The following is a 26,052-nucleotide window of genomic DNA, read 5'->3' as shown; positions in this document are numbered from 1 at the left end:
CGTTTGTGTAGGTGGTTGACTGGTCTGTAGGTTTCTAAATAAACGTTTTAATTATTTTTAACCTTTGCAGTAAAACTCTACAGAGAAATCGTAAAATAGGAATGGGAAGAAAGAAGTTTAATATGGATCCCAAAAAGGTATGCCAGTATATAAAGTGCATGTGGAGTCTTATTTAACGTGCTGTTCTAATATGGGGTTTAAAAAGAGTTTTTTGCATATGGGTGAGCTGTACGATCAGTAGCTGTCTACTTAGTGCAGTCATTGCAAATACCCCTCATTTTCTGCTTTTAATAAAAACTCTGAAGGGTGTTTATTTTCAGCCAATTAATATCTTTAGTGCAGAGGCTCTGCTGTTGCAACGTAATACTATACAGTGATCAGGGGTTCCATTTCCATATTCTGAATCAGGTTGGGTGTTTAATAAATGTTTTTATAATTGTTACAATTTTTGTATTTTGAGTATTATGAATATTATTACTTATACTATTAGTATTATTGCTTCTACTACTCATGATAGAGAGCATCAGATCACCGGCCCTGCACCACCTGTCATCCATATGTATTCATGGGCTGCAGTTTCATGGTTATCCCCATCAGATAATACCCCTGCCCATGAAGTCTCACTGTGAGCCACATACCCACACCAGATTTCTGGCCCTGTAGTCCCTCTTCTAGCTCCTTTTATATAACCTGAAGACTGTCTTTCTTTTTCTTCTTCTTTATCTTCCTCTCCATGTAGTGAGTTGCAGCAACAAAAGCCATCACCCTTTTTTGCAGCGCTCTGAGTGCCATGCATTGTACTTGTGACATAGGTTGCTAACCTCTATGCTAGTGTTTGAGATGGGACTGACACGGTTTTAAGGTTGATGAAAGCTGACCTTTCACAAGTAATTTTTGGAAACTCTACTCTTAAAGTGTAATCTACACCTTTAGTCATCTTAAAGTGTTAACTAAGATTAAGCTGCAAATTATCCTCCTGCACCTTTTTCTATATCATGCAGCAGGAATGGTAACAAAAAAGTTATTTTAAAATTAACATTGTTTCTGGCCACTTTAAAATGGCTGCCAAGCTCCCCCACTGATGACATCACGATCTGGGCTGCATATGACGTCCAATCACAAAAGGGCTCACTAGTTGGATTCAACAGACTGACAATTCTATTCAGCACAGTGCTTAGCTGTAGCCCAGGTCATGATGTCATTAGTGTGTGGAGCTTTGCAGCCATATCAAAGTGGCCAGAAACAATATTCATTCTAAAATAATTTTTTTTTTTTTTTTTTTTTTTTTTTTTTTTAACCATTCCTGCTGCATGATATAGAAGGGGGGGGGGGGGCAGGAGGCTATTTGTAGCTTAACCTAAGTTAAGACTTTTAGATGACTAAGGTGTAGACAAACTCCCTAGAAGGGCAAGGACCACAAAGATAAATTCCATACTCAGTAAAAAATCACTATGACCAGAGCGCCACCCTCCGATCCAAGACACAGCACCATACAACTTATGCTCCAAATCCTCTAGTTCCCCATTGTATCTTAGTCAAGACAAAAACCTGGCAGACTAGATAAGCATAGACAGGGCAACTGCCTTAGCAGCTAAAAAAACATAAATTATGCCTAGCCACCAGGAGGAGACAGACACCCCAGCCGAAGGCTTAAATACTTCCCCCACTTCCCTCATCCCCCAGTCATTCTTTGCCTTTCGTCACTGGAGGTTGGCAGAAAAGTGTCAGAAGATTTAAGATAGTCTCTTATGTAGGGTAGTACTCTTCGAAATAGGACTGGGGTTTTAAGTAATCCTGTCAGCCTCTGTGAGAGCATGGGTGAAGGTTAGAGTCCGGAGATGCAGGGAGAGTCTTTCTGCGAAACCATCCCGACTCATATTAACAGCTCCTTGGCAATCGGTGTTGACGAGTTTCACTGCCTGCCTTTAATCACTCAAGTCCATGTCCGAAGCGAAGCTACCATCTGTCACACTTGAAGGGCCGTGTTCCTGTTCCACAGCTCAGATTCCGGTAAGATCGTTTTAATTTTATTTCATGTAATGTTAACGAAAGAAGTCAGAGTCCCAGTGGGACTCCTTTATCTTAAGGAATCAAGGGTTAATATCTCCTGAGGGGGGTTATATGAACAGGTGGGACTTTAATCATGTTTTATGTGATTCTGTCTGCTAATGTGTAGTGATACTTGGCTACTCGGAACATAACTGGCTTACAGTTTAGATTTGCGCGCCCTTTTTAAAAACTTGCACGGTGCATCTTGTGACCGGGTGCGGTTACGTTGTATTCCACTTCCGTATTCTGACCGAGTGGAGACGGAGAGTGTCTGCTCGTTGGTTGTCTGGTTCACAGGAGGTGGTGAGTGCCCCAGCCATTGGGGTGTAAAAAAAAAAAAAAAAAAAAAAAAAAAAAAAATAGGGTGCCGTTTAGTGTTAGCCCATATTTGCAATCCCAAAGTTATGAAGGATTCTGATTTTTTTTTTTGAGATATGGTTATCTCCAATTCAGAGAATGTGTCTTGTGAAGAATATGAAATGGCCCGGGTTATCCATGCCCATCAGTTATGTTCCGATTGCCGTTCCAGAGTACTCTCTTCTCTTGAACCAGGGAACTTGGAGTGCGTTGGGCCATCCGCCCCCGAGGATTCCATGTCCTGTGAGGCGCATGCCCCAGAACCTTCTTTTGCTACACAAGCAGGTGTCCCTATGGCCACTACTCCTCCGGAAGGCGGCTTGTTTCCTCCAGAGGTTACGGCATGGTTCCGCATGGCCATATCTATAGCGCTGACTCATTTATATCTCCCAAGTGAAATATTTTTAAGGTGCTGTCTGTGTTCTGTCAACCAGGGCCCCGTCGGGCATGAGATCTCCTGATTCAGTTTGGCCTTCTGGAGAAGTGATGGCCTCTGAGGCTTCAGGGGCCCCAACCTCTGGGTTGTCCATCGATCCGGCAAGAGATAATTTTGCCTTCTGTTGTGTAGGCTGGCACGTCTTTGTGTCCTACTGAGGCATGTTTTGGCAGTGCTGGAGGATTCTAGTCCTAGTGGGCCGAGGGATCCACGGCCTTCTGTGCTGGATGGCAAGCTGGGTTAGACGTTTGGGGATGAAACCAATCTCCTTGACGTCCCCATTTTTTCATTCTTTTTTTTATGTATCGGTTCTGAGCTTGAGAGAACGGGGCCTATGATCGGTTGGTCCGGTTGGCGTGCCTATTCTCCTTGGGCGTTCACCCGCTGGTGCTGCCTTTATTTTATTTTAATTCAGTTAGTATGCGTTTTGATTTGTTTTAAAAGAGCTTGTCTGATATCATGGTCGAATACTTTGGTATTCTATGGACAGGTGCTGGGAGGACTTTGCCTCTTTAGATACGCGTGGCCTCCTTCCCTATTTGGGTCTCTGTGAGCTGGGCCCACTCTTGGAGGTGTTCTTTTTTTTAATTAAGGGACCTTTCGGTTTCCTCGGTTCTCCTTTGCCCTGTCCCCTTGGGGGTTTTGGCTAGTATCCCCTTCATTTGTGAGGGGTGAGTGGTGGGGGACAGTCTGTTGGGCGACTCTCTTGGTGGACTGTTGGCTGAGTCAAGTCCGTTTTGCGGTCTCTAGTTTGACTCTGGACTTGCTGCGAGTCAATGTCATTTGGGCTTTTCCTTTAAAGAGTTTCTCGGCTTCAGATGAAACGGGATTTTTTTATTGGGCAGAGGTTCAGGCCTGGTACCCTCAGTATGGGCTGCCTATTATACCCTCCCGTCTTGGCATTCAGTGTCCTCTATAGCTTGGGTATTGTTTCCCCAAAAGTAATGAATGCAGCTGTGGACTCATTCCATTTAAGAAGAAAAAAATAAATTATGCTTACCTGATAATTTCTTTTTCTTCTGATGGAAAGAGTCCACAGCTCCCCACCCGTAATTTTATGTGGGGCGTCATATTCTTCTGGCACCTTTTTCACCCTGATATTTCTTCTACTGTTCCTTGGCAGAATGACTGGGGGATGAGGGGAGTGGGAGGAGTATTTAAGCCTTTGTCTGGGGTGTCTTTGTCTCCTCCTGGTGGCCAGGTTCTTAATTCCCAAAAGTAATGAATGCAGCTGTGGACTCTTTCCATCAGAAGAAAAGGAAATGATCAGGTAAGCATAATTTATGTGTTTTTTTGGGGGGGTTTTAGCTGCTGGGACAGTTGCCCTTTCTATGCTTATCTAGTCTGCCAGGATTTTGTCTAGACTATGATACAATGAGGAGCTCGAGGATTTGGAGCACCATAGGTTGTATGGTGATGTGTCTTGGATCGAAGGGTGGCCCTCTGGTCATCCTAGTGATTTTTTCCTGAGTATGGAATTTATCTTTCTGGTCCTTGCCCTTCTAGGGAGTTTGTCTCCCTGGGCAGTGGTCCTGTAGCAACCTTGGGTTTGCGCCTGTTTTTTTTTGCTTTTGCATTTTTTTTTTCTTCCCTTGTTGGATTGTCCTTTTGGATCTCTACTTGGGTCCTTTGTTCTCCCTCTCGGGGTAGATAGAGGTTCTTGTCCTTTAGGTCGGGGGGTATGCTTTGTGGGAGTTGAGGGCCGACTCCTCAGAGATTTTTGTGCTCAGCGGTCTCTGGGGATTTTGAGTGGTCCCTAGCACGGCTTTGCAGGTTGTGGAACTGATGAGCAGTTACCTGGGCTTTGTTGTTTTTTGTAGGGTGATGGGTAATTTCAGACTTTAAAAAGAAAAAAAAAATGTTGGATGCGCCAAAATATATGTACTACAAAAATTATTTATACAACAAAGTGCATATAAAATGTGACCCTTAATAGTGCTAAATTGCATCATTATAGTGGTAGATTTCGATATTCTCCAGATAATTTCAGGCTTTGGTGCCTTTCGAAGGGGCCGCATTTTTTGTACCCGCCCTTTGTTTGCATTCAGTGTCCTCTATAGCTTGGGTATTGTTTTCCCAAAAGTAATGAATGCAGCTGTGGACTCTTCCCGTTTAAGAAGAAAAACTTAAATTATGCTTACCTGATCATTTTTCTTTTCTTCTGACGGGAAGAGGCCACTGCTCCCCGACCACGTTTATCGATGAGGCGGCTGTAATTTAGTTTCTTCTTCTGTCACCTTTTTCACCCTGATATTTCTCCTACTGTTCCTTGTTCCCTCAGCAGAATGACTGGGGGATGAGGGAAGTGGGGGAGGTATTTAAGCCTTTGGCTGGGGTGTCTTTGTTGCCTTCTGGTGGCCAGGTTCTGAATTTCCAAAAGTAATGAATGCTGCTGTGGACTCTTCCCGTCAGAAGAAAAGAAAATTATCAGCTAAGCATAATTTACCTTTTAAAGGTTAAGCTTAAAGGAGACAAAGCATTATACAATAACACCTGTGTTTTTAAGCTATCTTTAGAATTAAACACACATCAAGTAAATTTTGAGGTGCACAATATTGCATTTCAGATTTACTTGCAAGCACTTTTACAATATGTTTACTTTTGCAAGAACTGCTTCTAAGAAGATAGCAGTGGTTTTAAAAAGGACAAACCCAGGATGTCCTATACAGAGCCAGCAGTGACTCTAGCAATCAGGCAAGTGAGCAGATCCCCATGCAGACATGTTTCGTGCACCAGGTGCACTTGTTCGCTGCTTACCTGGGGATCAGCCCATCCGCATCTGACATTACTGCATTTTTGGAGTACCATGAATGAACTCTTTGTTTGTAAATGCAATATCTGTCTGGGAAAAACACAAAGAATCCATAGCCACAGAGCAAACTAGTAAATTGTTTCTGTTCCAAACATTGTTCTCCATTAGTAGTTGTATTATATCATTTGATTTATAAACTGTGTAAACCCAGGACTAAGAGGTGGCACTGAATTAGGGATAGTAAGCACCTTGATATTGTTATATAGTGTTCAGTTACGTTTAAGGAAACCACTTTTACAATATATTTTCATTGTTTATTTTGTCCCCTTTTCATTAAATTTTAGCTCTGAAAATTGAGCAATTTCTAATATTTAGAACTTGAAATGCACCCTGCCGACTTACCAAGGCTAACCCTGCTACATATGTTCCTAACTTGCTTTATCAGATAACAAATGCAAAACTGTGCATGTTATAATAATTGCTAGCTTTGTTGTCTGTGGGCTAATGACCAAATTGCTCTTCCAAATAAGGCAAATGGTTGGTGGAGTTTGCCTATTGAAAAAATAATGGCTGTATAAAGGTTGTTTGATTTAAAAGCATTGACTTGGCTGATGTGTTATTGTATAGCAACAAAACAGAAATATATATTAATTACAGTGTTTACTCTCTATTTAACTCTAGCTACAATGATCACATTTTACCAGTTGATCATCATATAAGCTATGTGACAATGTATCATCCTGTAAAGCAATGCACATCTATCACTGGTTTACTAGTCGGGGAGAAAAGTTACTAGTCCACTTAAAGGGATACGAAAGTCGAAATTACTTTCATGATTCAGATAGAGCATGTGATTTTAAGACACTTTTAACTTTGCTTGTATTTTCAAATATGCTTCGTTCTCTTGGTATCCCTTGTTGAAAAAGAAAATACCCATATCCTACACTAGTAGGAGCTAGCTACTGATTGGTGCCTGCACACATTTGTCTCTTGTGATTGGCTAACTAGATGTGTTCAGCTAGATGACAGTAGTGCAATGCTGTTCCTTCCGCAAAGGATATCAAGATAATGAAGACAATTAGATAACAGATGTAAATTGGAAAGTTCTTTAAAATGGTATGTTCTATCTAAATCATTAAAGAAAATGTTGGGGTTTCTTGTCCCTTTATTGTTTAATATTTTGGGGGGGGGGGGTGGTGTCAAATGTAACAGTTTTCTACTTTTAACATTTTATATCTCTGATTTGTATCAAAAAACAAAAAAAATGTATCACAACCCTTCTGCCTTAACGACCAAGGACGTACGCCACACGTCCTCAAAAAAAAATACAGTTTAATGACCGAGGACTTGTGGCGTACGTCCTTGGTCTGGAAAGCAGCTGGAAGCGATCCTGCTAGCTTCCAGCTGCTTTCTGGTTATTGCAGTGATGCCTCAACATCGAGGCATCCTGCAATAACCCCCCTTGGCCATCCGATGCAGAGAGAGCCACTCTGTGGCCCTCTCTGTACCGGACATCGATGGACGGTTTCGTTGGTGGGTGGGAGCCAGTCTGGGAGGCGGGTGGGCGGCCATCGATGGGCCGTATGATGTGGAGGGGGGCGGGATCGTGGGCGGGAATGCCGGGTGCGCGCACGTGCACGCGCGGGGGTAGGAAGCGGGTGGGAACCGCTACACTACAGAAAAATGATGGGAGAAAAGTGGCAGTGATTGCCAAATATATTTAAATATATGTAGATCTGAGAGATCTGGGAGGGGTGGTGGGTTGGTCTTTTGGGGGGGGGGGGGCAAGCTACACTACAGAAAATTATTTTTAAAAAAATAATAAAACATGTTTTACTATAAACTGGGTACTGGCAGACAGCTGCCAGTACCAAAGATGGCTACTAATAAGTTAGAGGGGGATGGGTAAAGAGCTGTTTGGGGGGTATCAGGGAGGTTGGGGGCTAAGGGGGGATCCTCCAGAGCAGCATATGTAAATATGCCTTTTTTTAATTTATTTTTTATCAAGGATAGCTTTTTCTCCAACATAGGTGTGTCCGGTCCACGGCGTCATCCTTACTTGTGGGATATTCTCTTCCCCAACAGGAAATGGCAAAGAGCCCAGCAAAGCTGGTCACATGATCCCTCCTAGGCTCCGCCTACCCCAGTCATTCTCTTTGCCGTTGTACAGGCAACATCTCCACGGAGATGGCTTAGAGTTTTTTAGTGTTTAACTGTAGTTTTTCATTATTCAATCAAGAGTTTGTTATTTTCAAATAGTGCTGGTACGTACTATTTACTCAGAAACAGAAAAGAGATGAAGAATTCTGTTTGTATGAGGAAAATGATTTTAGCAACCGTAACTAAAATCCATGGCTGTTCCACACAGGACTGTTGAGAGCATTAACTTCAGTTGGGGGAACAGTTTGCAGTCCTTTGCTGCTTGAGGTATGACACATTCTAACAAGACGATGTAATGCTGGAAGCTGTCATTTTCCCTATGGGATCCGGTAAGCCATGTTTATTACGATTGTAAATAAGGGCTTCACAAGGGCTTATTTAGACTGTAGACATTTTTTGGGCTAAATCGATTGATATTAACACTTATTTAGCCTTGAGGAATCATTTATTCTGGGTATTTTGATATAATTATATCGGCAGGCACTGTTTTAGACACCTTATTCTTTAGGGGCTTTCCCAAAGCATAGGCAGAGTCTCATTTTCGCGCCGGTGTTGCGCACTTGTTTTTGAGAGGCATGGCATGCAGTCGCATGTGAGAGGAGCTCTGATACTGATAAAAGACTTCTGAAGGCATCATTTGGTATCGTATTCCCCTTGGGTTTGGTTGGGTCTCAGCAAAGCAGATACCAGGGACTGTAAAGGGGTTAAAGCTTAAAACGGCTCCGGTTCCGTTATTTTAAGAGTTAAAGCTTCCAAAATTGGTGTGCAATATTTTCAAGGCTTTAAGACACTGTGGTGAAAGTTTGGTGAATTTTGAACAATTCCTTCATGTTTTTTCGCAATTGCAGTAATAAAGTGTGTTCAGTTTAAAATTTAAAGTGACAGTAACGGTTTTATTTCAAAACGTTTTTTGTACTTTCTTATCAAGTTTATGCCTGTTTAACATGTCTGAACTACCAGATAGACTGTGTTCTGAATGTGGGGAAGCCAGAATTCCTATTCATTTAAATAAATGTGATTTATGTGATAATGACAATGATGCCCAAGATGATTCCTCAAGTGAGGGGAGTAAGCATGGTACTGCATCATTCCCTCCTTCGTCTACACGAGTCTTGCCCACTCAGGAGGCCCCTAGTACATCTAGCGCGCCAATACTCCTTACTATGCAACAATTAACGGCTGTAATGGATAATTCTGTCAAAAACATTTTAGCCAAAATGAACCCTTGTCAGCGTAAGCGTGGATGCTCTGTTTTAGTTACTGAAGAGCATGACGACGCTGATATTAATATCTCTGAAGGGCCCCTAACCCAATCTGAGGGAGCCAGGGAGGTTTTGTCTGAGGGAGAAATTACTGATTTAGGGAACATTTCTCAGCAGGCTGAATCTGATGTGATTACTTTTAAATTTAAATTGGAACATCTCCGCATTTTGCTTAAGGAGGTATTATCCACTCTGGATGATTGTGAAAATTTGGTCATCCCAGAGAAACTATGTAAAATGGACAAGTTCCTAGAGGTGCCGGGGCTCCCAGAAGCTTTTCCTATACCCAAGCGGGTGGCGGACATTGTTAATAAAGAATGGGAAAGGCCCGGTATTCCTTTCGTCCCTCCCCCCATATTTAAAAAATTGTTTCCTATGGTCGACCCCAGAAAGGACTTATGGCAGTCAGTCCCCAAGGTCGAGGGAGCGGTTTCTACTTTAAACAAACGCACCACTATTCCCATAGAGGATAGTTGTGCTTTCAAAGATCCTATGGATAAAAAATTAGAAGGTTTGCTTAAAAAGATGTTTGTTCAGCAGGGTTACCTTCTACAACCCATTTCATGCATTGTCCCTGTCACTACAGCCGCATATTTCTGGTTTGATGAACTGATTAAGGTGCTCGATAGTGACTCTCCTCCTTATGAGGAGATTATGGACAGAGTCAATGCTCTCAAATTGGCTAATTCTTTCACTCTAGACGCCTCTTTGCAATTGGCTAAGTTAGCGGCTAAGAATTCTGGGTTTGCTATTGTGGCGCGCAGAGCGCTTTGGTTGAAATCTTGGTCGGCTGATGCGTCTTCCAAGAACAAGCTACTAAACATTCCTTTCAAGGGGAAAACGCTGTTTGGTCCTGACTTGAAAGAGATTATCTCTGATATCACTGGGGGTAAGGGCCATGCCCTTCCTCAGGATCGGCCTTTCAAGGCAAAAAATAGACCTAATTTTCGTCCCTTTCGTAAAAACGGACCAGCCCAAGGTGCTACGTCCTCTAAGCAAGAGGGTAATACTTCTCAGGCCAAGCCAGCTTGGAGACCAATGCAAGGCTGGAACAAGGGAAAGCAGGCAAAGAAACCTGCCACTGCTACCAAGACAGCATGAAATATCGGCCCCCGATCCGGGACCGGATCTGGTGGGGGGCAGACTCTCTCTCTTCGCTCAGGCTTGGGCAAGAGATGTTCTGGATCCTTGGGCGCTAGAAATAGTCTCCCAGGGTTATCTTCTGGAATTCAAGGGACTTCCCCCAAGGGGAAGGTTCCACAGGTCTCAGTTGTCTTCAGACCACATAAAAAGACAGGCGTTCTTACATTGTGTAGAAGACCTGTTAAAAATGGGGGTGATTCATCCTGTTCCATTGAGAGAACAAGGGATGGGGTTCTACTCCAATCTGTTCATAGTTCCCAAAAAAGAGGGAACGTTCAGACCAATCCTAGATCTCAAGATCTTAAACAAATTTCTCAAGGTCCCATCTTTCAAGATGGAAACCATTCGAACTATCCTTCCTTCCATCCAGGAAGGTCAATTCATGACCACGGTGGATTTAAAGGATGCGTATCTACATATTCCTATCCACAAGGAACATCATCGGTTCCTAAGGTTTGCATTCCTGGACAAACATTACCAGTTCGTGGCGCTTCCTTTCGGATTAGCCACTGCTCCAAGGATTTTCACAAAGGTACTAGGGTCCCTTCTAGCTGTGCTAAGACCAAGGGGCATTGCAGTTGTACCTTACCTGGACGACATTCTGATTCAAGCGTCGTCCCTCCCTCGAGCAAAGGCTCACACGGACATCGTCCTGGCCTTTCTCAGATCGCACGGCTGGAAAGTGAACGTGGAAAAGAGTTCTCTATCCCCGTCAACAAGGGTTCCCTTCTTGGGAACAATTATAGACTCCTCAGAAATGAGGATTTTTCTAACAGAGGCCAGAAAGACAAAGCTTCTGGACTCTTGTCGAATACTTCATTCCGTTCCTCTTCCTTCCGTAGCTCAGTGCATGGAAGTGATCGGGTTGATGGTAGCGACAATGGACATAGTTCCTTTTGCGCGCATTCATCTAAGACCATTACAACTGTGCATGCTCAGTCAGTGGAATGGGGACTATACAGACTTGTCTCCAAAGATACAAGTAAATCAGAGGACCAGAGACTCACTCCGTTGGTGGCTGTCCCTGGACAACCTGTCACGAGGGATGACATTCCACAGACCAGAGTGGGTCATTGTCACGACCGACGCCAGTCTGATGGGCTGGGGCGCGGTCTGGGGATCCCTGAAAGCTCAGGGTCTTTGGTCTCGGGAAGAATCTCTTCTACCGATAAATATTCTGGAACTGAGAGCGATATTCAATGCTCTCAAGGCTTGGCCTCAGCTAGCGAGGACCAAGTTCATACGGTTTCAATCAGACAACATGACGACTGTTGCGTACATCAACCATCAGGGGGGAACAAGGAGTTCCCTAGCGATGGAAGAAGTGACCAAGATTATTCTATGGGCGGAGTCTCACTCCTGCCACCTGTCTGCTATCCACATCCCGGGAGTGGAAAATTGGGAAGCGGATTTTCTGAGTCGTCAGACATTGCATCCGGGGGAGTGGGAACTCCATCCGGAAATCTTTGCCCAAGTCACTCAACTTTGGGGCATTCCAGACATGGATCTGATGGCCTCTCGTCAGAACTTCAAAGTTCCTTGCTACGGGTCCAGATCCAGGGATCCCAAGGCGGCTCTAGTGGATGCACTAGTAGCACCTTGGACCTTCAAACTAGCTTATGTGTTCCCGCCGTTTCCTCTCATCCCCAGGCTGGTAGCCAGGATCAATCAGGAGAGGGCGTCGGTGATCTTGATAGCTCCTGCGTGGCCACGCAGGACTTGGTATGCAGATCTGGTGAATATGTCATCGGCTCCACCTTGGAAGCTACCTTTGAGACGAGACCTTCTTGTTCAGGGTCCGTTCGAACATCCGAATCTGGTTTCACTCCAGCTGACTGCTTGGAGATTGAACGCTTGATTTTATCGAAGCGAGGTTTCTCAGATTCTGTTATCGATACTCTTGTTCAGGCCAGAAAGCCTGTAACTAGAAAGATTTACCACAAAATTTGGAAAAAATATATCTGTTGGTGTGAATCTAAAGGATTCCCTTGGGACTAGGTTAAGATTCCTAGGATTCTATCCTTCCTTCAAGAAGGATTGGAAAAAGGATTATCGGCAAGTTCCCTGAAGGGACAGATTTCTGCCTTGTCGGTGTTACTTCACAAAAAACTGGCAGCTGTGCCAGATGTTCAAGCCTTTGTTCAGGCTCTGGTTAGAATCAAGCCTGTTTACAAACCTTTGACTCCTCCTTGGAGTCTCAATCTAGTTCTTTCAGTTCTTCAGGGGGTTCCGTTTGAACCCTTACATTCCGTTGATATTAAGTTATTATCTTGGAAAGTTTTGTTTTTAGTTGCAATTTCTTCTGCTAGAAGAGTTTCAGAATTATCTGCTCTGCAGTGTTCTCCTCCTTATCTGGTGTTCCATGCAGATAAGGTGGTTTTACGTACTAAACCTGGTTTTCTTCCAAAAGTTGTTTCTAACAAAAACATTAACCAGGAGATTATCGTACCTTCTCTGTGTCCGAAACCAGTTTCAAAGAAGGAACGCTTGTTGCACAATTTGGATGTTGTTCGCGCTCTAAAATTCTATTTAGATGCTACAAAGGATTTTAGACAAACATCTTCCCTGTTTGTTGTTTATTCAGGTAAAAGGAGAGGTCAAAAAGCAACTTCTACCTCTCTCTCTTTTTGGATTAAAAGCATCATCAGATTGGCTTACGAGACTGCCGGACGGCAGCCTCCCGAAAGAATCACGGCTCATTCCACTAGGGCTGTGGCTTCCACATGGGCCTTCAAGAACGAGGCTTCTGTTGATCAGATATGTAGGGCAGCGACTTGGTCTTCACTGCACACTTTTACCAAATTTTACAAGTTTGATACTTTTGCTTCTTCTGAGGCTATTTTTGGGAGAAAGGTTTTGCAAGCCGTGGTGCCTTCCATTTAGGTGACCTGATTTGCTCCCTCCCTTCATCCGTGTCCTAAAGCTTTGGTATTGGTTCCCACAAGTAAGGATGACGCCGTGGACCGGACACACCTATGTTGGAGAAAACAGAATTTATGTTTACCTGATAAATTTCTTTCTCCAACGGTGTGTCCGGTCCACGGCCCGCCCTGGTTTTTTAATCAGGTCTGATAATTTATTTTCTTTAACTACAGTCACCACGGTACCATATGGTTTCTCCTATGCTATTATTCCTCCTTAACGTCGGTCGAATGACTGGGGTAGGCGGAGCCTAGGAGGGATCATGTGACCAGCTTTGCTGGGCTCTTTGCCATTTCCTGTTGGGGAAGAGAATATCCCACAAGTAAGGATGACGCCGTGGACCGGACACACCGTTGGAGAAAGAAATTTATCAGGTAAACATAAATTCTGTTTTTTTTTAGTACTGGCAGACTTTCTGCCAGTACTTAACATGGCGGGGACAATTGTGGGGTGGGGGAGGGAAGAGAGCTGTTTGGGAGGGATCAGGGGGTGTAATGTGTCAGGTGGGAGGCTGATCTTTGCACTAAAGCTAAAATTAACCCTGCAAGCTCCCTACATGCTACCTAATTAACCCCTTCACTGCTAGCCATAATACACGTGTGATGCGCAGCGGCATTTAGCGGCCTTCTAATTACCAAAAAGCAACGCCAAAGCCATGTATGTCTGCTATTTCTCAACAAATGGGATCCCAGAGAAGCATTTACAACCATTTGTGCCATAATTGCACAAGCTGTTTGTAAATGATTTCAGTGAGAAACCTAAAATTGTGAAAAATTTTACTTTTTTTTTTATTTAATCGCATTTGGCGTTGAAATGGTGGCATGAAATATACCAAAATGGGCCTAGATCAATACTTAGGGTTGTCTACTACACTACAATAAAGCTAAAATTAACCCTACATGCTCCCTAATTAACCCCTTCATTGCTGGGCATAATACACGTGTGGTGCGCAGTGGCATTTAGCGGCCTTCTAATTATACAAATGGGAGGCTGATCTTTGCACTAAAGCTAAAATTAACCATTTGTGCCATAATTGCACGAGCTGTTTGTAAATAAATTCAGTGAGAAACCTAAAGTTTGTAACAAAATGTGTGGCATGAAATATACCAAAATGGGCCTAGATCAATACTTTGGGATGTCTTCTAAAATAAAATATATACATGTCAAGGGATATTCAGGGATTCCTGGAAGATATCAGTGTTCTAATGTAACTAGCGCTAAGTTTGAAAAAAAGTGGTTTGGAAATAGCAAAGTGCTTCTTGTATTTATTGCCCTATAACTTGCAAAAAAAGCAAAGAACATGTAAACATTGGATATTTCTAAACTCAGGACAAAATTTGGAAACTATTTAGCATGAGTGTTTTTTGGGGGTCAAAGTTAGAAAAAGTGTGTTTTTTTTTTTTTTCCATTTTTTTCCTCATATTTTATATTTTTTTTATAGTAAATTATAAGATATGATGAAAATAATGGTATCTTTAGAAAGTCCATTTAATGGCGAGAAAAACGGTATATAATATGTGTGGGTACAGTAAATGAGTAAGAGTAAAATTACAGCTAAACACAAACACTGCAGAAATGTAAAAATAGCCTTGGTCCCAAACGGTCAGAAAATGGAAAAGTGCTGTGGTCATTAAGGGGTTAAGGGCCATAGGTTACTTATTTACATTGCAAGTCAAAGGAAAAATGGTTGTAACCAATTTACTTGTCCACTAGACATGTGCATTCATCTATTTTGGGACAGTCCAAATGCCAAAGACGGTAGCCGCCAGCCAGATTTCTTCTAGTGAAAGTGCAGAACACTAATAGCTGGATTTGCACTAGAGTAACGGCTGATCAAGCACATAAGATTACTTATTGCATTAGTTGAGCTATTCCCCAATTATTTGATTGGAAAAGGAATTAAAAAACAACTTTTCAACATCAGCCTTGTAAACAATTGTCTCTCTTCACCTTCCCATTTTGACTTCGCTGCTTTCATATACAAACAAGGACATAATTTTCAAAGTGGACTGCTTTGACGGACTGTAATTGCAAATTGGCGTGAGCTGTTTTAGACATTCACCTTGTTATAAGCCTGCAGGGAAATAGAACCAGCAACAGTAGCTAAGTGTGACTTGTCTTTATTATTGGTAGGAAAGCACTAAAGTCATTAAACTAATTTAAAATGTCTGCCTCCGGGGGCTTCTGGGTGGCAACCATCTTAGGAAGATGCAACAAAAGACTGTCTGAGGATTTAATGGGACCTTTAAACACCTTGTAATTACAATTATTGTCTATTTTGTGATAAATTGACAAATTAGGTGAGTGTGAGATTTTGGTTACACCAGATGTTTTTTCAAACTCCACTGCCTTAAAGTGAGTGTCATCTTTCATGATAAAGTGCCCGTTTTTTTTAAAAAAAACTATTAAAATCAGGGGCACTTTCATTCATGAAAGTTTACATTGCACCGGATTTTACAAATACTTACCTTCTCCTGAAACGCCAAATCGCTGATCTCCCCGCACAGCAATGACGAAACCAGCTCTCTCTAATCACGGCTTCCCCCCAGGAGCGTTCATCTGGTGAGACCACACCGTGATAAGAGGAAGCTGGTTTCGTCATTGCTTAGCGGGGGGATTGGCGATTTGGCGTTTCAGGAGAAGAAGGTAAGTATTTGTAAAATCCGGTGCAAAGTAAACTTTCATGAATGAAAGTGCCCCTGTTTTTAATAGGTTTTATCATGAAAGTTGGAGTTCACTTTAAAGGACCACTAATCTCATGATTCACAAAGAGAACGCATTTTAAACAGCTTTCTAATAAACTTCAATTGTCTAAGTGGGCCCAGTCTTTTTATATGCGCACAGTGTCTAAATGTAGCCACCAATCAGCAAGCGCTACCCAGGTTCTGAACCAAAAATGGGCCGGCTCCTAACCTTACAGTTTTGGTTTTTCAAATAAAGATACCAAGAGAATAAAGAAATTGATAATGGGAGTAAATTAGAAAGTTTCTTAAAATTGCATGCTCTATCTGAATTTTGAAAGTTTATTTTTGACTACACTATCCCTTTTAATATCCCTTTTTAATGCAATCTTCAGCAATCTGCTCAGTTAGTTTCAATCTCTACTGGTAGAAATTTTGTGACAGGTCGGAGTATATGGATTTAATTTTTTTTTCTTTCTTATTTTTTAAATTACAATTGTAGCTGTCCTTGTCCTCCTTTTGGTTGAGGCCCTTCTATATTAATCCCCATACTGCCATATTTAAACGGACGCTGAAGTCAAAATGGTTTTTATTCAATTTTAGACCAATTTCTTAGCATCTAGTCATAAATCTGTTCACTATCATCTGTCTCTTTTTATACATGGTCTATAGGTATATATGAGATGCATTGAGGCTAATAAAGCGGATTGTAAAACTATGTACAGGCTAGTTTTTCTTTTCGATAAATCCAAAAAGATTCACTTTTGAGTCATTTACAACTTGCACTCGTATACTTCAGCCATCCAAGGACTTTCATGCTTTTTAAAATCTAATGAAACGGAATAAGCACCCTACAATTCATGCATAGGGATGCATACTGCACTCAAATAGGAAATGCAGAGCTAAAAGCGCAAATCTAGCTACAGCTTATATATATATATATATATATATATTTGCTTGTATCTTTCTTTGTAAACCATATATATAATGCAGGATACAGAGATGGTGCACTGATAGAAAGGAAAGTTACTTAGAAAGTGCTGTCAGCACAATGAAGGGTTCCAGGCAGCAGGGTATAAAATGAAAACGAACTTTATTCCAAAGGTTTAAAAGGACAAAACCAGGATGTCCTATACAGAGCCAGCAGTGACTCTAGCAATCAGGCAAGTGAGCAGATCCCCATGCAGACATGTTTCGTGCACTTGTTCACTGCTTACCTGGGGATCAACCCATCCGCCCCTTTAAGGCTGAGCTAAATCATGACATCACAATAGTTAAGTACCTGATTGGATACCTATATCCACAGGACAGGCAAACAAGTTTCTCAACATTTCAGAAGATACATATTAGCAGTGGATAAAATCCTATAGTCATTTAAGTATTTATCCTCTCCCTGTTTTTCTAAGGAAAACATTTATAGGTTAATAAAACCATAACATTTCTAAGGAAAACCTTTATAGGTTAATAAAACCATAACATTTCTACATAGTGTAAATTATTTACAGATAAAACATTGAAAGAGCGCAGCTTATTATACAGTCACTACAAAAGAAACAAGATAGATTTAAAGTGAAAACAAAATATAAGTGCTGCATCTTAATGTCAATTTAATTTGTGGTGTTTAAGTTTTTGTTTTGGAAGACACTACTCTCAATGGCCTATGCTCATGTTATAGACTTAAGTAAACACATCTAGATCACGTCTGATGTTTAACCCCTCAGGCTCGCTAGTTTATAATCTAAACATCCAGAAAATCTCCTTTTTGTTCAACAGTGTTTCCCTATTACCTCCTCTCTTCCATCTAGTGACATGGTCAATTGCCTGTATTTTAAGAGAAGAAACATCTGAATTGTGTTTTGTTTTAAAGTGTCTTGACACAGGTGTGTCGCTATCTTCATCTTCAATAGACCTAAGATGTTGCAAAAACCTATCTTTTAGGGACCTTTTGGTCTTCCCTGTGTATTGAATTTTACAAAGAACACAAGTAAGAAGATAGACGACATGTGTTGTAGCACAGTTAATAAAAAATCTAATATCATACTCCATATTAGTTGTACTGGATACAAATTTGTCGCCTTCATGTACAAAACTACATGTTTTGCATATGGGACGACGACATTTGAAGCATCCCTTCTTCTGTTTCATCCAACATTTGTTTTTTGTTGGTTTTATATCTGAGGGCGACAAATAATTAGCTAAAGTTTTTGCTCTCTTTGGAACGAACTCACATCCTGAGTCTAGAATTTCTTTAATAATTGGATCAGAGTACAAAGTGGGAAAAGATTCTTTGATTATACTACATATTTATTTTATTTTAGCGGTTTGTCCGCTGCCCATATCTCTGCAGCAACTAGTAATCTGTGTCTGTTCAGTAATTCTGTGAGGAGTATCTTATTTTTAGTGTTAAAGGGACAGTCAACTCCAAAATTGTATTGTTTAGGAAGATATATAATCCCTTTTATTACCCATTCCCCAGTTTTGCATAATCAACATGGTTATATTAAAGGGATATAATACTCATATGCTAAATCACTTGAAACTGATGCAGTATAACTGTAAAAAGTTGACAGGAAAATATCACCTGAGAATCTCTCTCTGTAAAAAAGGAAGATATTTTACCTCCCAATTTTCTCAGCTCAGCAGAGTAAGTTTTGTGTAAAAAGCTATACTTCAGCTGCTGCTTAGCTGCCGGTAAAATAAAATAAAAAATTGAAGAAATGAAAAGCAGCCAATCAGCATCAACAGTGCTGAGGTCATGAACTCTCTTACTCATGAGATTTATTTCCCAATTATTTTTTGAGGTTGTTTATAAATATATACAGTGTATGTAGAATTGCCAAAACTTGAGTAGTACAAACGTTGGGATACAATAAACGGTAATAGAACAGTGTACAGTCAGGTAAATATAGATACAAAATGAAATAGGCAGAGATATCAGTAACCTCATTTCTTTCATGTAATTGGCAAGAGTCCATGAGCTAGTGACGTATGGGATATATAATCCTACCAGGAGGGGCAAAGTTTCCCAAACCTAAAATGCCTATAAATAAACCCCTCACCACTCCCACAATTCAGTTTTTACAAACTTTGCCTCCTATGGAGGTGGTGAAGTAAGTTTGTGCTAAGATTTCTACGTTGATATGCGCTTCTCAGCATTTTGAAGCCCGATTCCTCAGAGTACAGTGAATGTCAGAGGGATGTGAAGGGAGTATCACCTATTGATTGCAATGGTTTTCCTCACGGGGATCTATTTCATAGGTTCTCTGTTATTGGTCGTAGAGATTCATCTCCTACCTCCCTTTTCAGATCGACGATATACTCTCATATTCCATTACCTCTACTGATAACCGTTTTAGTACTGGTTTGGCTATCTGCTGTATGTGGATTGGTGTCTTCAGGCAAGTATGTTTTCATTACTTAAGACACTCAGCTATGGTTTGGCACTTTATGTATTTATATAAAGTTCTAAATATATGTGTTGTACTTATATTTGCCATGATTCAGGTTTCAGTATATTTCCTTTTGCAGACTATCCGTTTCATATCTAAGAAATGCATTTTTTTTAGAAATCTTTCCTGGGGTGTAGTCTTTTTTTCAATTGACTGTCATTTTTCAAATTCGCGGGCAGAATTAGGCTTGCGAGGGCGCAAAATGCTAAAGTTTATTCAGTCATTCTGGGCGCGAGATTTTTTTGGCGCAAAGTTAAGTTTGTTGACGCAATTCTTAATTTCCGGCGTCTTAGTTGACGCAGAGTCCTTTCACAAGGTTGCGTCATCTATGACGCAAGTGTCGTTTCCAGATGTTTTTGGCGCCAAAAATATTTTTCTATTTGTTGTGAGTCATACTTAGCGCCAGATTTTTTCATTATTTTAGACCCCATTCCGTTTTGCCTCTTGCTTTTGTCTATGTCAGAGGGCTATTCTGTTTGCATTTTCTTCTGTTATGTGCGATCAGTCCACGGGTCATCATTACTTCTGGGATATAACTCCTCCCCAACAGGAAATGCAAGAGGATTCACCCAGCAGAGCTGATATAGCTCCTCCCCTCTACGTCAGTCCCAGTCATTCTCTTGCACCCAACGACTAGATAGGATGTGTGAGAGGACTATGGTGATTATACTTAGTTTTTATGACTTCAATCAAAAGTTTGTTATTTTACAATAGCACCGGAGCGTGTTATTACTTCTCTGGCAGAGTTTGAAGAAGAATCTACCAGAGTTTTCTACTATGATTTTAACCGGAGTAGTTAAGATCATATTGCTGTTCTCGGCCATCTGAGGGAGGTAAAGACTTCAGATCAGGGGACAGCGGGCAGATGAATCTGCATTGAGGTATGTAGCAGTTTTTATTTTCTGAATGGAATTGATGAAAAAATCCTGCTATACCATTATAATGACATGTATGTATACACTTCAGTATTCTGGGAATGGTTTTTCACCGGAACTACTCTGTTAAAGGTTACTAATCCTTTTAATAAATATTGTCATGTTAAACGTTTTTGCTGGAATGTAGAATCGTTTACATTGCTGAGGTACTGAGTAAATAAATGTTTTGGGCATTATTTTCCACTTGGCAATTGTCTGCTTTAAATTGTGACAGTTTCGTTTCTCCTCACTGTTGTGTGTGAGAGGGAGGGGCCGTTTTTGGCGCTCTTTTGCTACGCATCAAAAAAAGAAAAAAAAATTCCAGTCAGCTACTATTATATTTCCTGCATGATCCGGTTCACTGACAGATCTCAGGGGTCTTCAAACTTCTTTGAAGGGAGGTACATTCTCTCAGCAGAGCTGTGAGAATTTTTATTGACTGTGAATAAAAACGTTACTCTGTAATTTTTTATGTCAAAATTAGTTATTTACTAATGGGAACAAACCTTTGCTAAAAGTTGTGTTATTTTAAACTTGATGCTTTAACTGTTTTTTCAGTTCATTATCTCAACTGTCATTTAATCGTTTAAGTACCTCTTTGAGGCACAGTACGTTTTTGCTAAAAAAGATTATAACCAGGTTGCAAGTTATTGCTAGTGTGTTAAACATGTCTGACTCAGAGGAAAATATCTGTGTCATTTGTTCCTATGCCAAGGTGGAGCCCAATAGAAATTTATGTACTAACTGTATTGATGCTACTTTAAATAAAAGTCAATCTGTACAATGTGAACAAATTTCACCAAACTGCGAGGGGAGAGTTATGCCGACTAACTCGCCTCACGCGGCAGTACCTGCATCTCCCGCCCGGGAGGTGCGTGATATTATGGCGCCTAATACATCTGGGCGGCCATTACAGATAACATTACATGATATGGCTACTGTTATGACTGAAGTTTTGTCTAAATTACCAGAACTAAGAGGCAAGCGTGATCACTCTGGGGTGAGAACAGAGTGCGCTGACAATACTAGGGCCATGTCTGATACTGCGTCACAGCTTGCAGAGCATGAGGACGGAGAGCTTCATTCTGTGGGTGACGGTTCTGATCCAAACAGATTGGATTCAGATATTTCAAATTTTAAATTTAAATTGGAGAACCTCCGTGCATTACTAGGGGAGGTCTTAGCAGCTCTCAATGATTGTAACACCATTGCAATACCAGAGAAACTGTGTAGGTTGGATAAATACTTTGCAGTACTGACGTTTTTCCTATACCTAAGAGATTAACTGAAATTGTTACTAAGGAGTGGGATAGACCCGGTGTGCCGTTCTCACCCCCTCCAATATTTAGAAAGATGTTTCCAATAGACGCCACTACTCGGGACTTATGGCAAACGGTCCCTAAGGTGGAGGGAGCAGTTTCTACTTTAGCTAAGCGTACCACTATCCCGGTGGAGGATAGCTGTGCTTTTTCAGATCCAATGGATAAAAAATTAGAGGGTTACCTTAAGAAAATGTTTGTTCAACAAGGTTTTATATTACAACCCCTTGCATGTATCGCGCCGATTACGGCTGCGGCAGCATTTTGGATTGAGTCTCTGGAAGAGAACCTTAGTTCATCTACGCTAGACGATATTATGGACAGGCTTAGAGTCCTTAAACTAGCCAATTCATTCATTTCGGAGGCCGTAGTACATTTAACCAAACTTACGGCTAAGAACTCTGGATTCGCCATACAGGCACGTAGAGCACTGTGGCTAAAATCCTGGTCAGCTGATGTTACTTCTAAGTCCAAATTACTTAATATACCTTTCAAGGGGCAGTCTTTATTTGGGCCCGGTTTGAAAGAAATTATCGCTGACATTACAGGAGGTAAGGGCCACGCCCTACCTCAAGACAAAGCCAAAGCTAAGGCTAGACAGTCTAATTTTCGTCCCTTTCGGAATTTCAAAACTGGAGCAGCGTCAACCTCCACTGCACCAAAACAGGAAGGAGCTGTTGCTCGTTACAGGCAAGGCTGGAAACCTAACCAGTCCTGGAATAAGGGCAAACAGGCCAGGAAACCTGCTGCTGCCCCAAAAACAGCATGAACCGAGAGCCCCCGATCCGGGACCGGATCTAGTGGGGGGCAGACTTTCTCTCTTCGCTCAAGCCTGGGCAAGAGATGTTCAGGATCCCTGGGCGCTGGAGATCATATCTCAGGGATACCTTCTAGACTTCAAATTATCTCCCCCAAAAGGGAGATTTCATCTGTCAAGGTTGTCAACAAACCAGATAAAGAAAGAAGCGTTTCTACGCTGTGTACAAGATCTGTTATTAATGGGAGTGATCCATCCAGTTCCGCGGTCGGAACAAGGACAAGGGTTCTACTCAAACCTGTTTGTGGTTCCCAAAAAAGAGGGAACTTTCAGGCCAATCTTAGATTTAAAGATTCTAAACAAATTCCTAAGAGTTCCATCGTTCAAAATGGAAACTATTCGGACAATCTTACCTATGATCCAAAAGGGTCAGTACATGACCACAGTGGATTTAAAAGATGCTTACCTTCACATACCGATTCACAAAGATCATCAACGGTATCTACGGTTTGCCTTCCTAGACAGGCACTACCAGTTTGTAGCTCTTCCATTCGGATTGGCTACGGCCCCAAGAATCTTCACAAAGGTTCTGGGTGCCCTTCTGGCGGTACTAAGACCGCGAGGGATTTCGGTAGCTCCGTACCTAGACGACATTCTAATACAAGCTTCAAGCTTTCAAACTGCCAAGTCTCATACAGAGTTAGTTCTGGCATTTCTAAGGTCGCATGGATGGAAAGTGAACGAAAAGAAAAGTTCTCTTTTTCCTCTCACAAGAGTTCCATTCTTGGGGACTCTTATAGATTCTGTAGAAATGAAGATTTACCTGACAGAAGACAGGTTAACAAGGCTTCAGGATGCATGCCGTGTCCTTCATTCCATTCAACACCCGTCAGTGGCTCAATGCATGGAGGTGATCGGCTTAATGGTAGCGGCAATGGACATAGTACCTTTTGCACGCCTACACCTCAGACCGCTGCAATTGTGCATGCTAAGTCAGTGGAATGGGGATTACTCAGATTTGTCCCCTACCCTGAATCTGAATCAAGAGACCAGAAATTCTCTTCTATGGTGGCTTTATCGACCACACCTGTCCAGGGGGATGCCATTCAGCAGGCCAGACTGGACAATCGTAACAACAGACGCCAGCCTGCTAGGTTGGGGCGCTGTCTGGAATTCTCTGAAGACTCAGGGATTATGGAATCAGGAGGAGAGTCTCCTTCCAATAAACATTCTGGAATTGAGGGCAGTTCTCAATGCCCTTCTAGCTTGGCCCCAATTAACAACTCAGGGGTTCATCAGGTTTCAGTCGGACAATATCACGACTGTAGCTTACATCAACCATCAGGGAGGGACAAGAAGCTCCCTAGCAATGATGGAAGTATCAAAGATAATTCGCTGGGCAGAGTCTCACTCTTGCCATCTGTCAGCAATCCACATCCCGGGAGTGGAGAACTGGGAGGCGGATTTCTTGAGTCGCCAGACTTTTCATCCGGGAGAGTGGGAACTTCATCCGGAAATTTTTGCCCAAATACTTCGACGTTGGGGCAAACCAGAGATAGATCTCATGGCGTCTCGCCAGAACGCCAAACTTCCTCACTACGGGTCCAGATCCAGGGATCCGGGAGCGGTTCTGATAGATGCTTTGACAGCACCTTGGAACTTCGGGATGGCTTATGTGTTTCCACCCTTCCCGCTGCTTCCTCGATTGATTGCGAAAATCAAACAAGAGAGAGCATCTGTGATTCTAATAGCGCCTGCATGGCCACGCAGGACTTGGTATGCAGATCTAGTGGACATGTCATCCTGTCCACCTTGGTCTCTACCTCTAAGACAGGACCTTCTGATACAGGGTCCATTCAAACATCAAAATCTAACTTCTCTGAAACTGACTGCTTGGAAATTGAACGCTTGATTTTATCAAAGCGTGGTTTTTCTGAGTCGGTTATTGATACCCTGATTCAGGCTAGGAAGCCTGTTACCAGAAAGATTTACCATAAAATATGGCGCAAATACCTATACTGGTGCGAATCCAAACGTTACTCCTGGAGTAAGGTTAGGATCCCTAGGATATTGTCTTTTCTACAAGAAGGTTTAGAAAAGGGTTTATCGGCTAGTTCATTAAAGGGACAGATTTCAGCTCTGTCCATCTTGTTACACAGGCGTCTGTCAGAAAATCCAGACGTCCAGGCTTTTTGTCAAGCTTTAGCTAGGATCAAGCCTGTGTTTAAAGCCGTTGCTCCGCCATGGAGTTTAAACTTAGTTCTTAACGTTTTACAAGGTGTTCCATTTGAACCCCTTCATTCCATTGATATAAAATTTTTATCTTGGAAAGTTCTGTTTTTAATGGCTATTTCCTCGGCTCGAAGAGTCTCTGAGTTATCAGCATTACATTGTGATTCTCCTTATCTGATTTTTCACACAGATAAGGTAGTTCTGCGTACTAAACCTGGGTTCTTACCTAAGGTAGTTACTAACAGGAATATCAATCAAGAGATTGTTGTTCCATCCTTGTGTCCAAATCCTTCTTCAAAGAAGGAACGTCTTCTACACAATCTGGATGTAGTTCGTGCCCTCAAGTTCTACTTGCAGGCAACTAAAAATTTTCGCCAAACTTCTTCCCTGTTTGTCGTTTATTCTGGACAGAGGAGAGGTCAAAAAGCTTCTGCTACCTCTCTCTCTTTTTGGCTTCGTAGCATAATACGTTTAGCCTATGAGACTGCTGGACAGCAGCCTCCTGAAAGAATTACAGCTCATTCCACTAGAGCTGTGGCTTCCACTTGGGCCTTTAAGAATGAGGCCTCTGTTGAACAGATTTGCAAGGCTGCAACTTGGTCTTCGCTTCATACTTTTTCCAAATTTTACAAATTTGACACTTTTGCTTCTTCGGAGGCTATTTTTGGGAGAAAGGTTCTTCAGGCAGTGGTTCCTTCTGTATAATGAGCCTGCCTATCCCTCCCGTCATCCGTGTACTTTTGCTTTGGTATTGGTATCCCAGAAGTAATGATGACCCGTGGACTGATCGCACATAACAGAAGAAAACATAATTTATGCTTACCTGATAAATTCCTTTCTTCTGTTGTGCGATCAGTCCACGGCCCGCCCTGTTTTTTAAGGCAGGTAAATATCTTTTAAATTATACTCCAGTCACCACTTCACCCTTGGTTACTCCTTTCTCGTTGATTCTTGGTCGAATGACTGGGACTGACGTAGAGGGGAGGAGCTATATCAGCTCTGCTGGGTGAATCCTCTTGCATTTCCTGTTGGGGAGGAGTTATATCCCAGAAGTAATGATGACCCGTGGACTGATCGCACAACAGAAGAAAGGAATTTATCAGGTAAGCATAAATTATGTTTTTTTCCCATTCCTGAATCTGCCATATAAGGAAATTGATAAGTTTGCTTTATATGTCTCAATCTGATCCTGTCTCAGAATTCACTGTTGGATCCCTGCTGCCTGATAACAGCTCTACCAAAGCTAAGTGCATTTGTTGTAAACTTGTGGCGATTATACCTCCAGCTGTGGTTTGTAATAGTTGTCATGATAAACTTTTACATGCAGAAAATGTATCCATCAGTAGTAGTTCATTACCTGTTGCTGTTCCCTCAACATCTAATGCACAAGATATACCTGGAAATTTAAAAGTATTTCTAATTCTATTCAGGAGGCTTTGTCTGTCATTCTGCCTTCTAATAAGCATAAAAGGTCTTTTAAAACTTCTCATAAGGTTGATGAAATTTCAAATGACCAGCAACATACTGAGTTATCCTTCTCTGATGAGGATCTATCTGATTCAGATATTGACACTGATAAATCCTCTTATTTATTTAAATTGGAGTATATTTGTTCTTTG

The 26,052-nt window shown here is 41.7% G+C and overlaps 1 protein-coding gene across 1 annotated transcript in view; it reads left to right on the top strand.

Moving 5' to 3' along the window:
- Nucleotides 1-26,052, top strand: part of CYTH2 (cytohesin 2) — a 188,912-nt gene that overhangs the window by 56,903 nt on the left and 105,957 nt on the right. The window contains exon 3 of the mRNA XM_053690682.1: nucleotides 71-137. Within this exon, the coding sequence (XP_053546657.1) occupies nucleotides 71-137 (67 nt within the window). The remainder of the gene's footprint in view (nucleotides 1-70; nucleotides 138-26,052) is intronic.

Source organism: Bombina bombina, chromosome 8 (assembly GCF_027579735.1).
Source record: "Bombina bombina isolate aBomBom1 chromosome 8, aBomBom1.pri, whole genome shotgun sequence".
NCBI classification, from domain to species: domain Eukaryota; kingdom Metazoa; phylum Chordata; class Amphibia; order Anura; family Bombinatoridae; genus Bombina; species Bombina bombina.
Note: the sequence above shows the minus strand (reverse complement) of the source record. Positions and strands in the feature narration are given on the sequence as shown.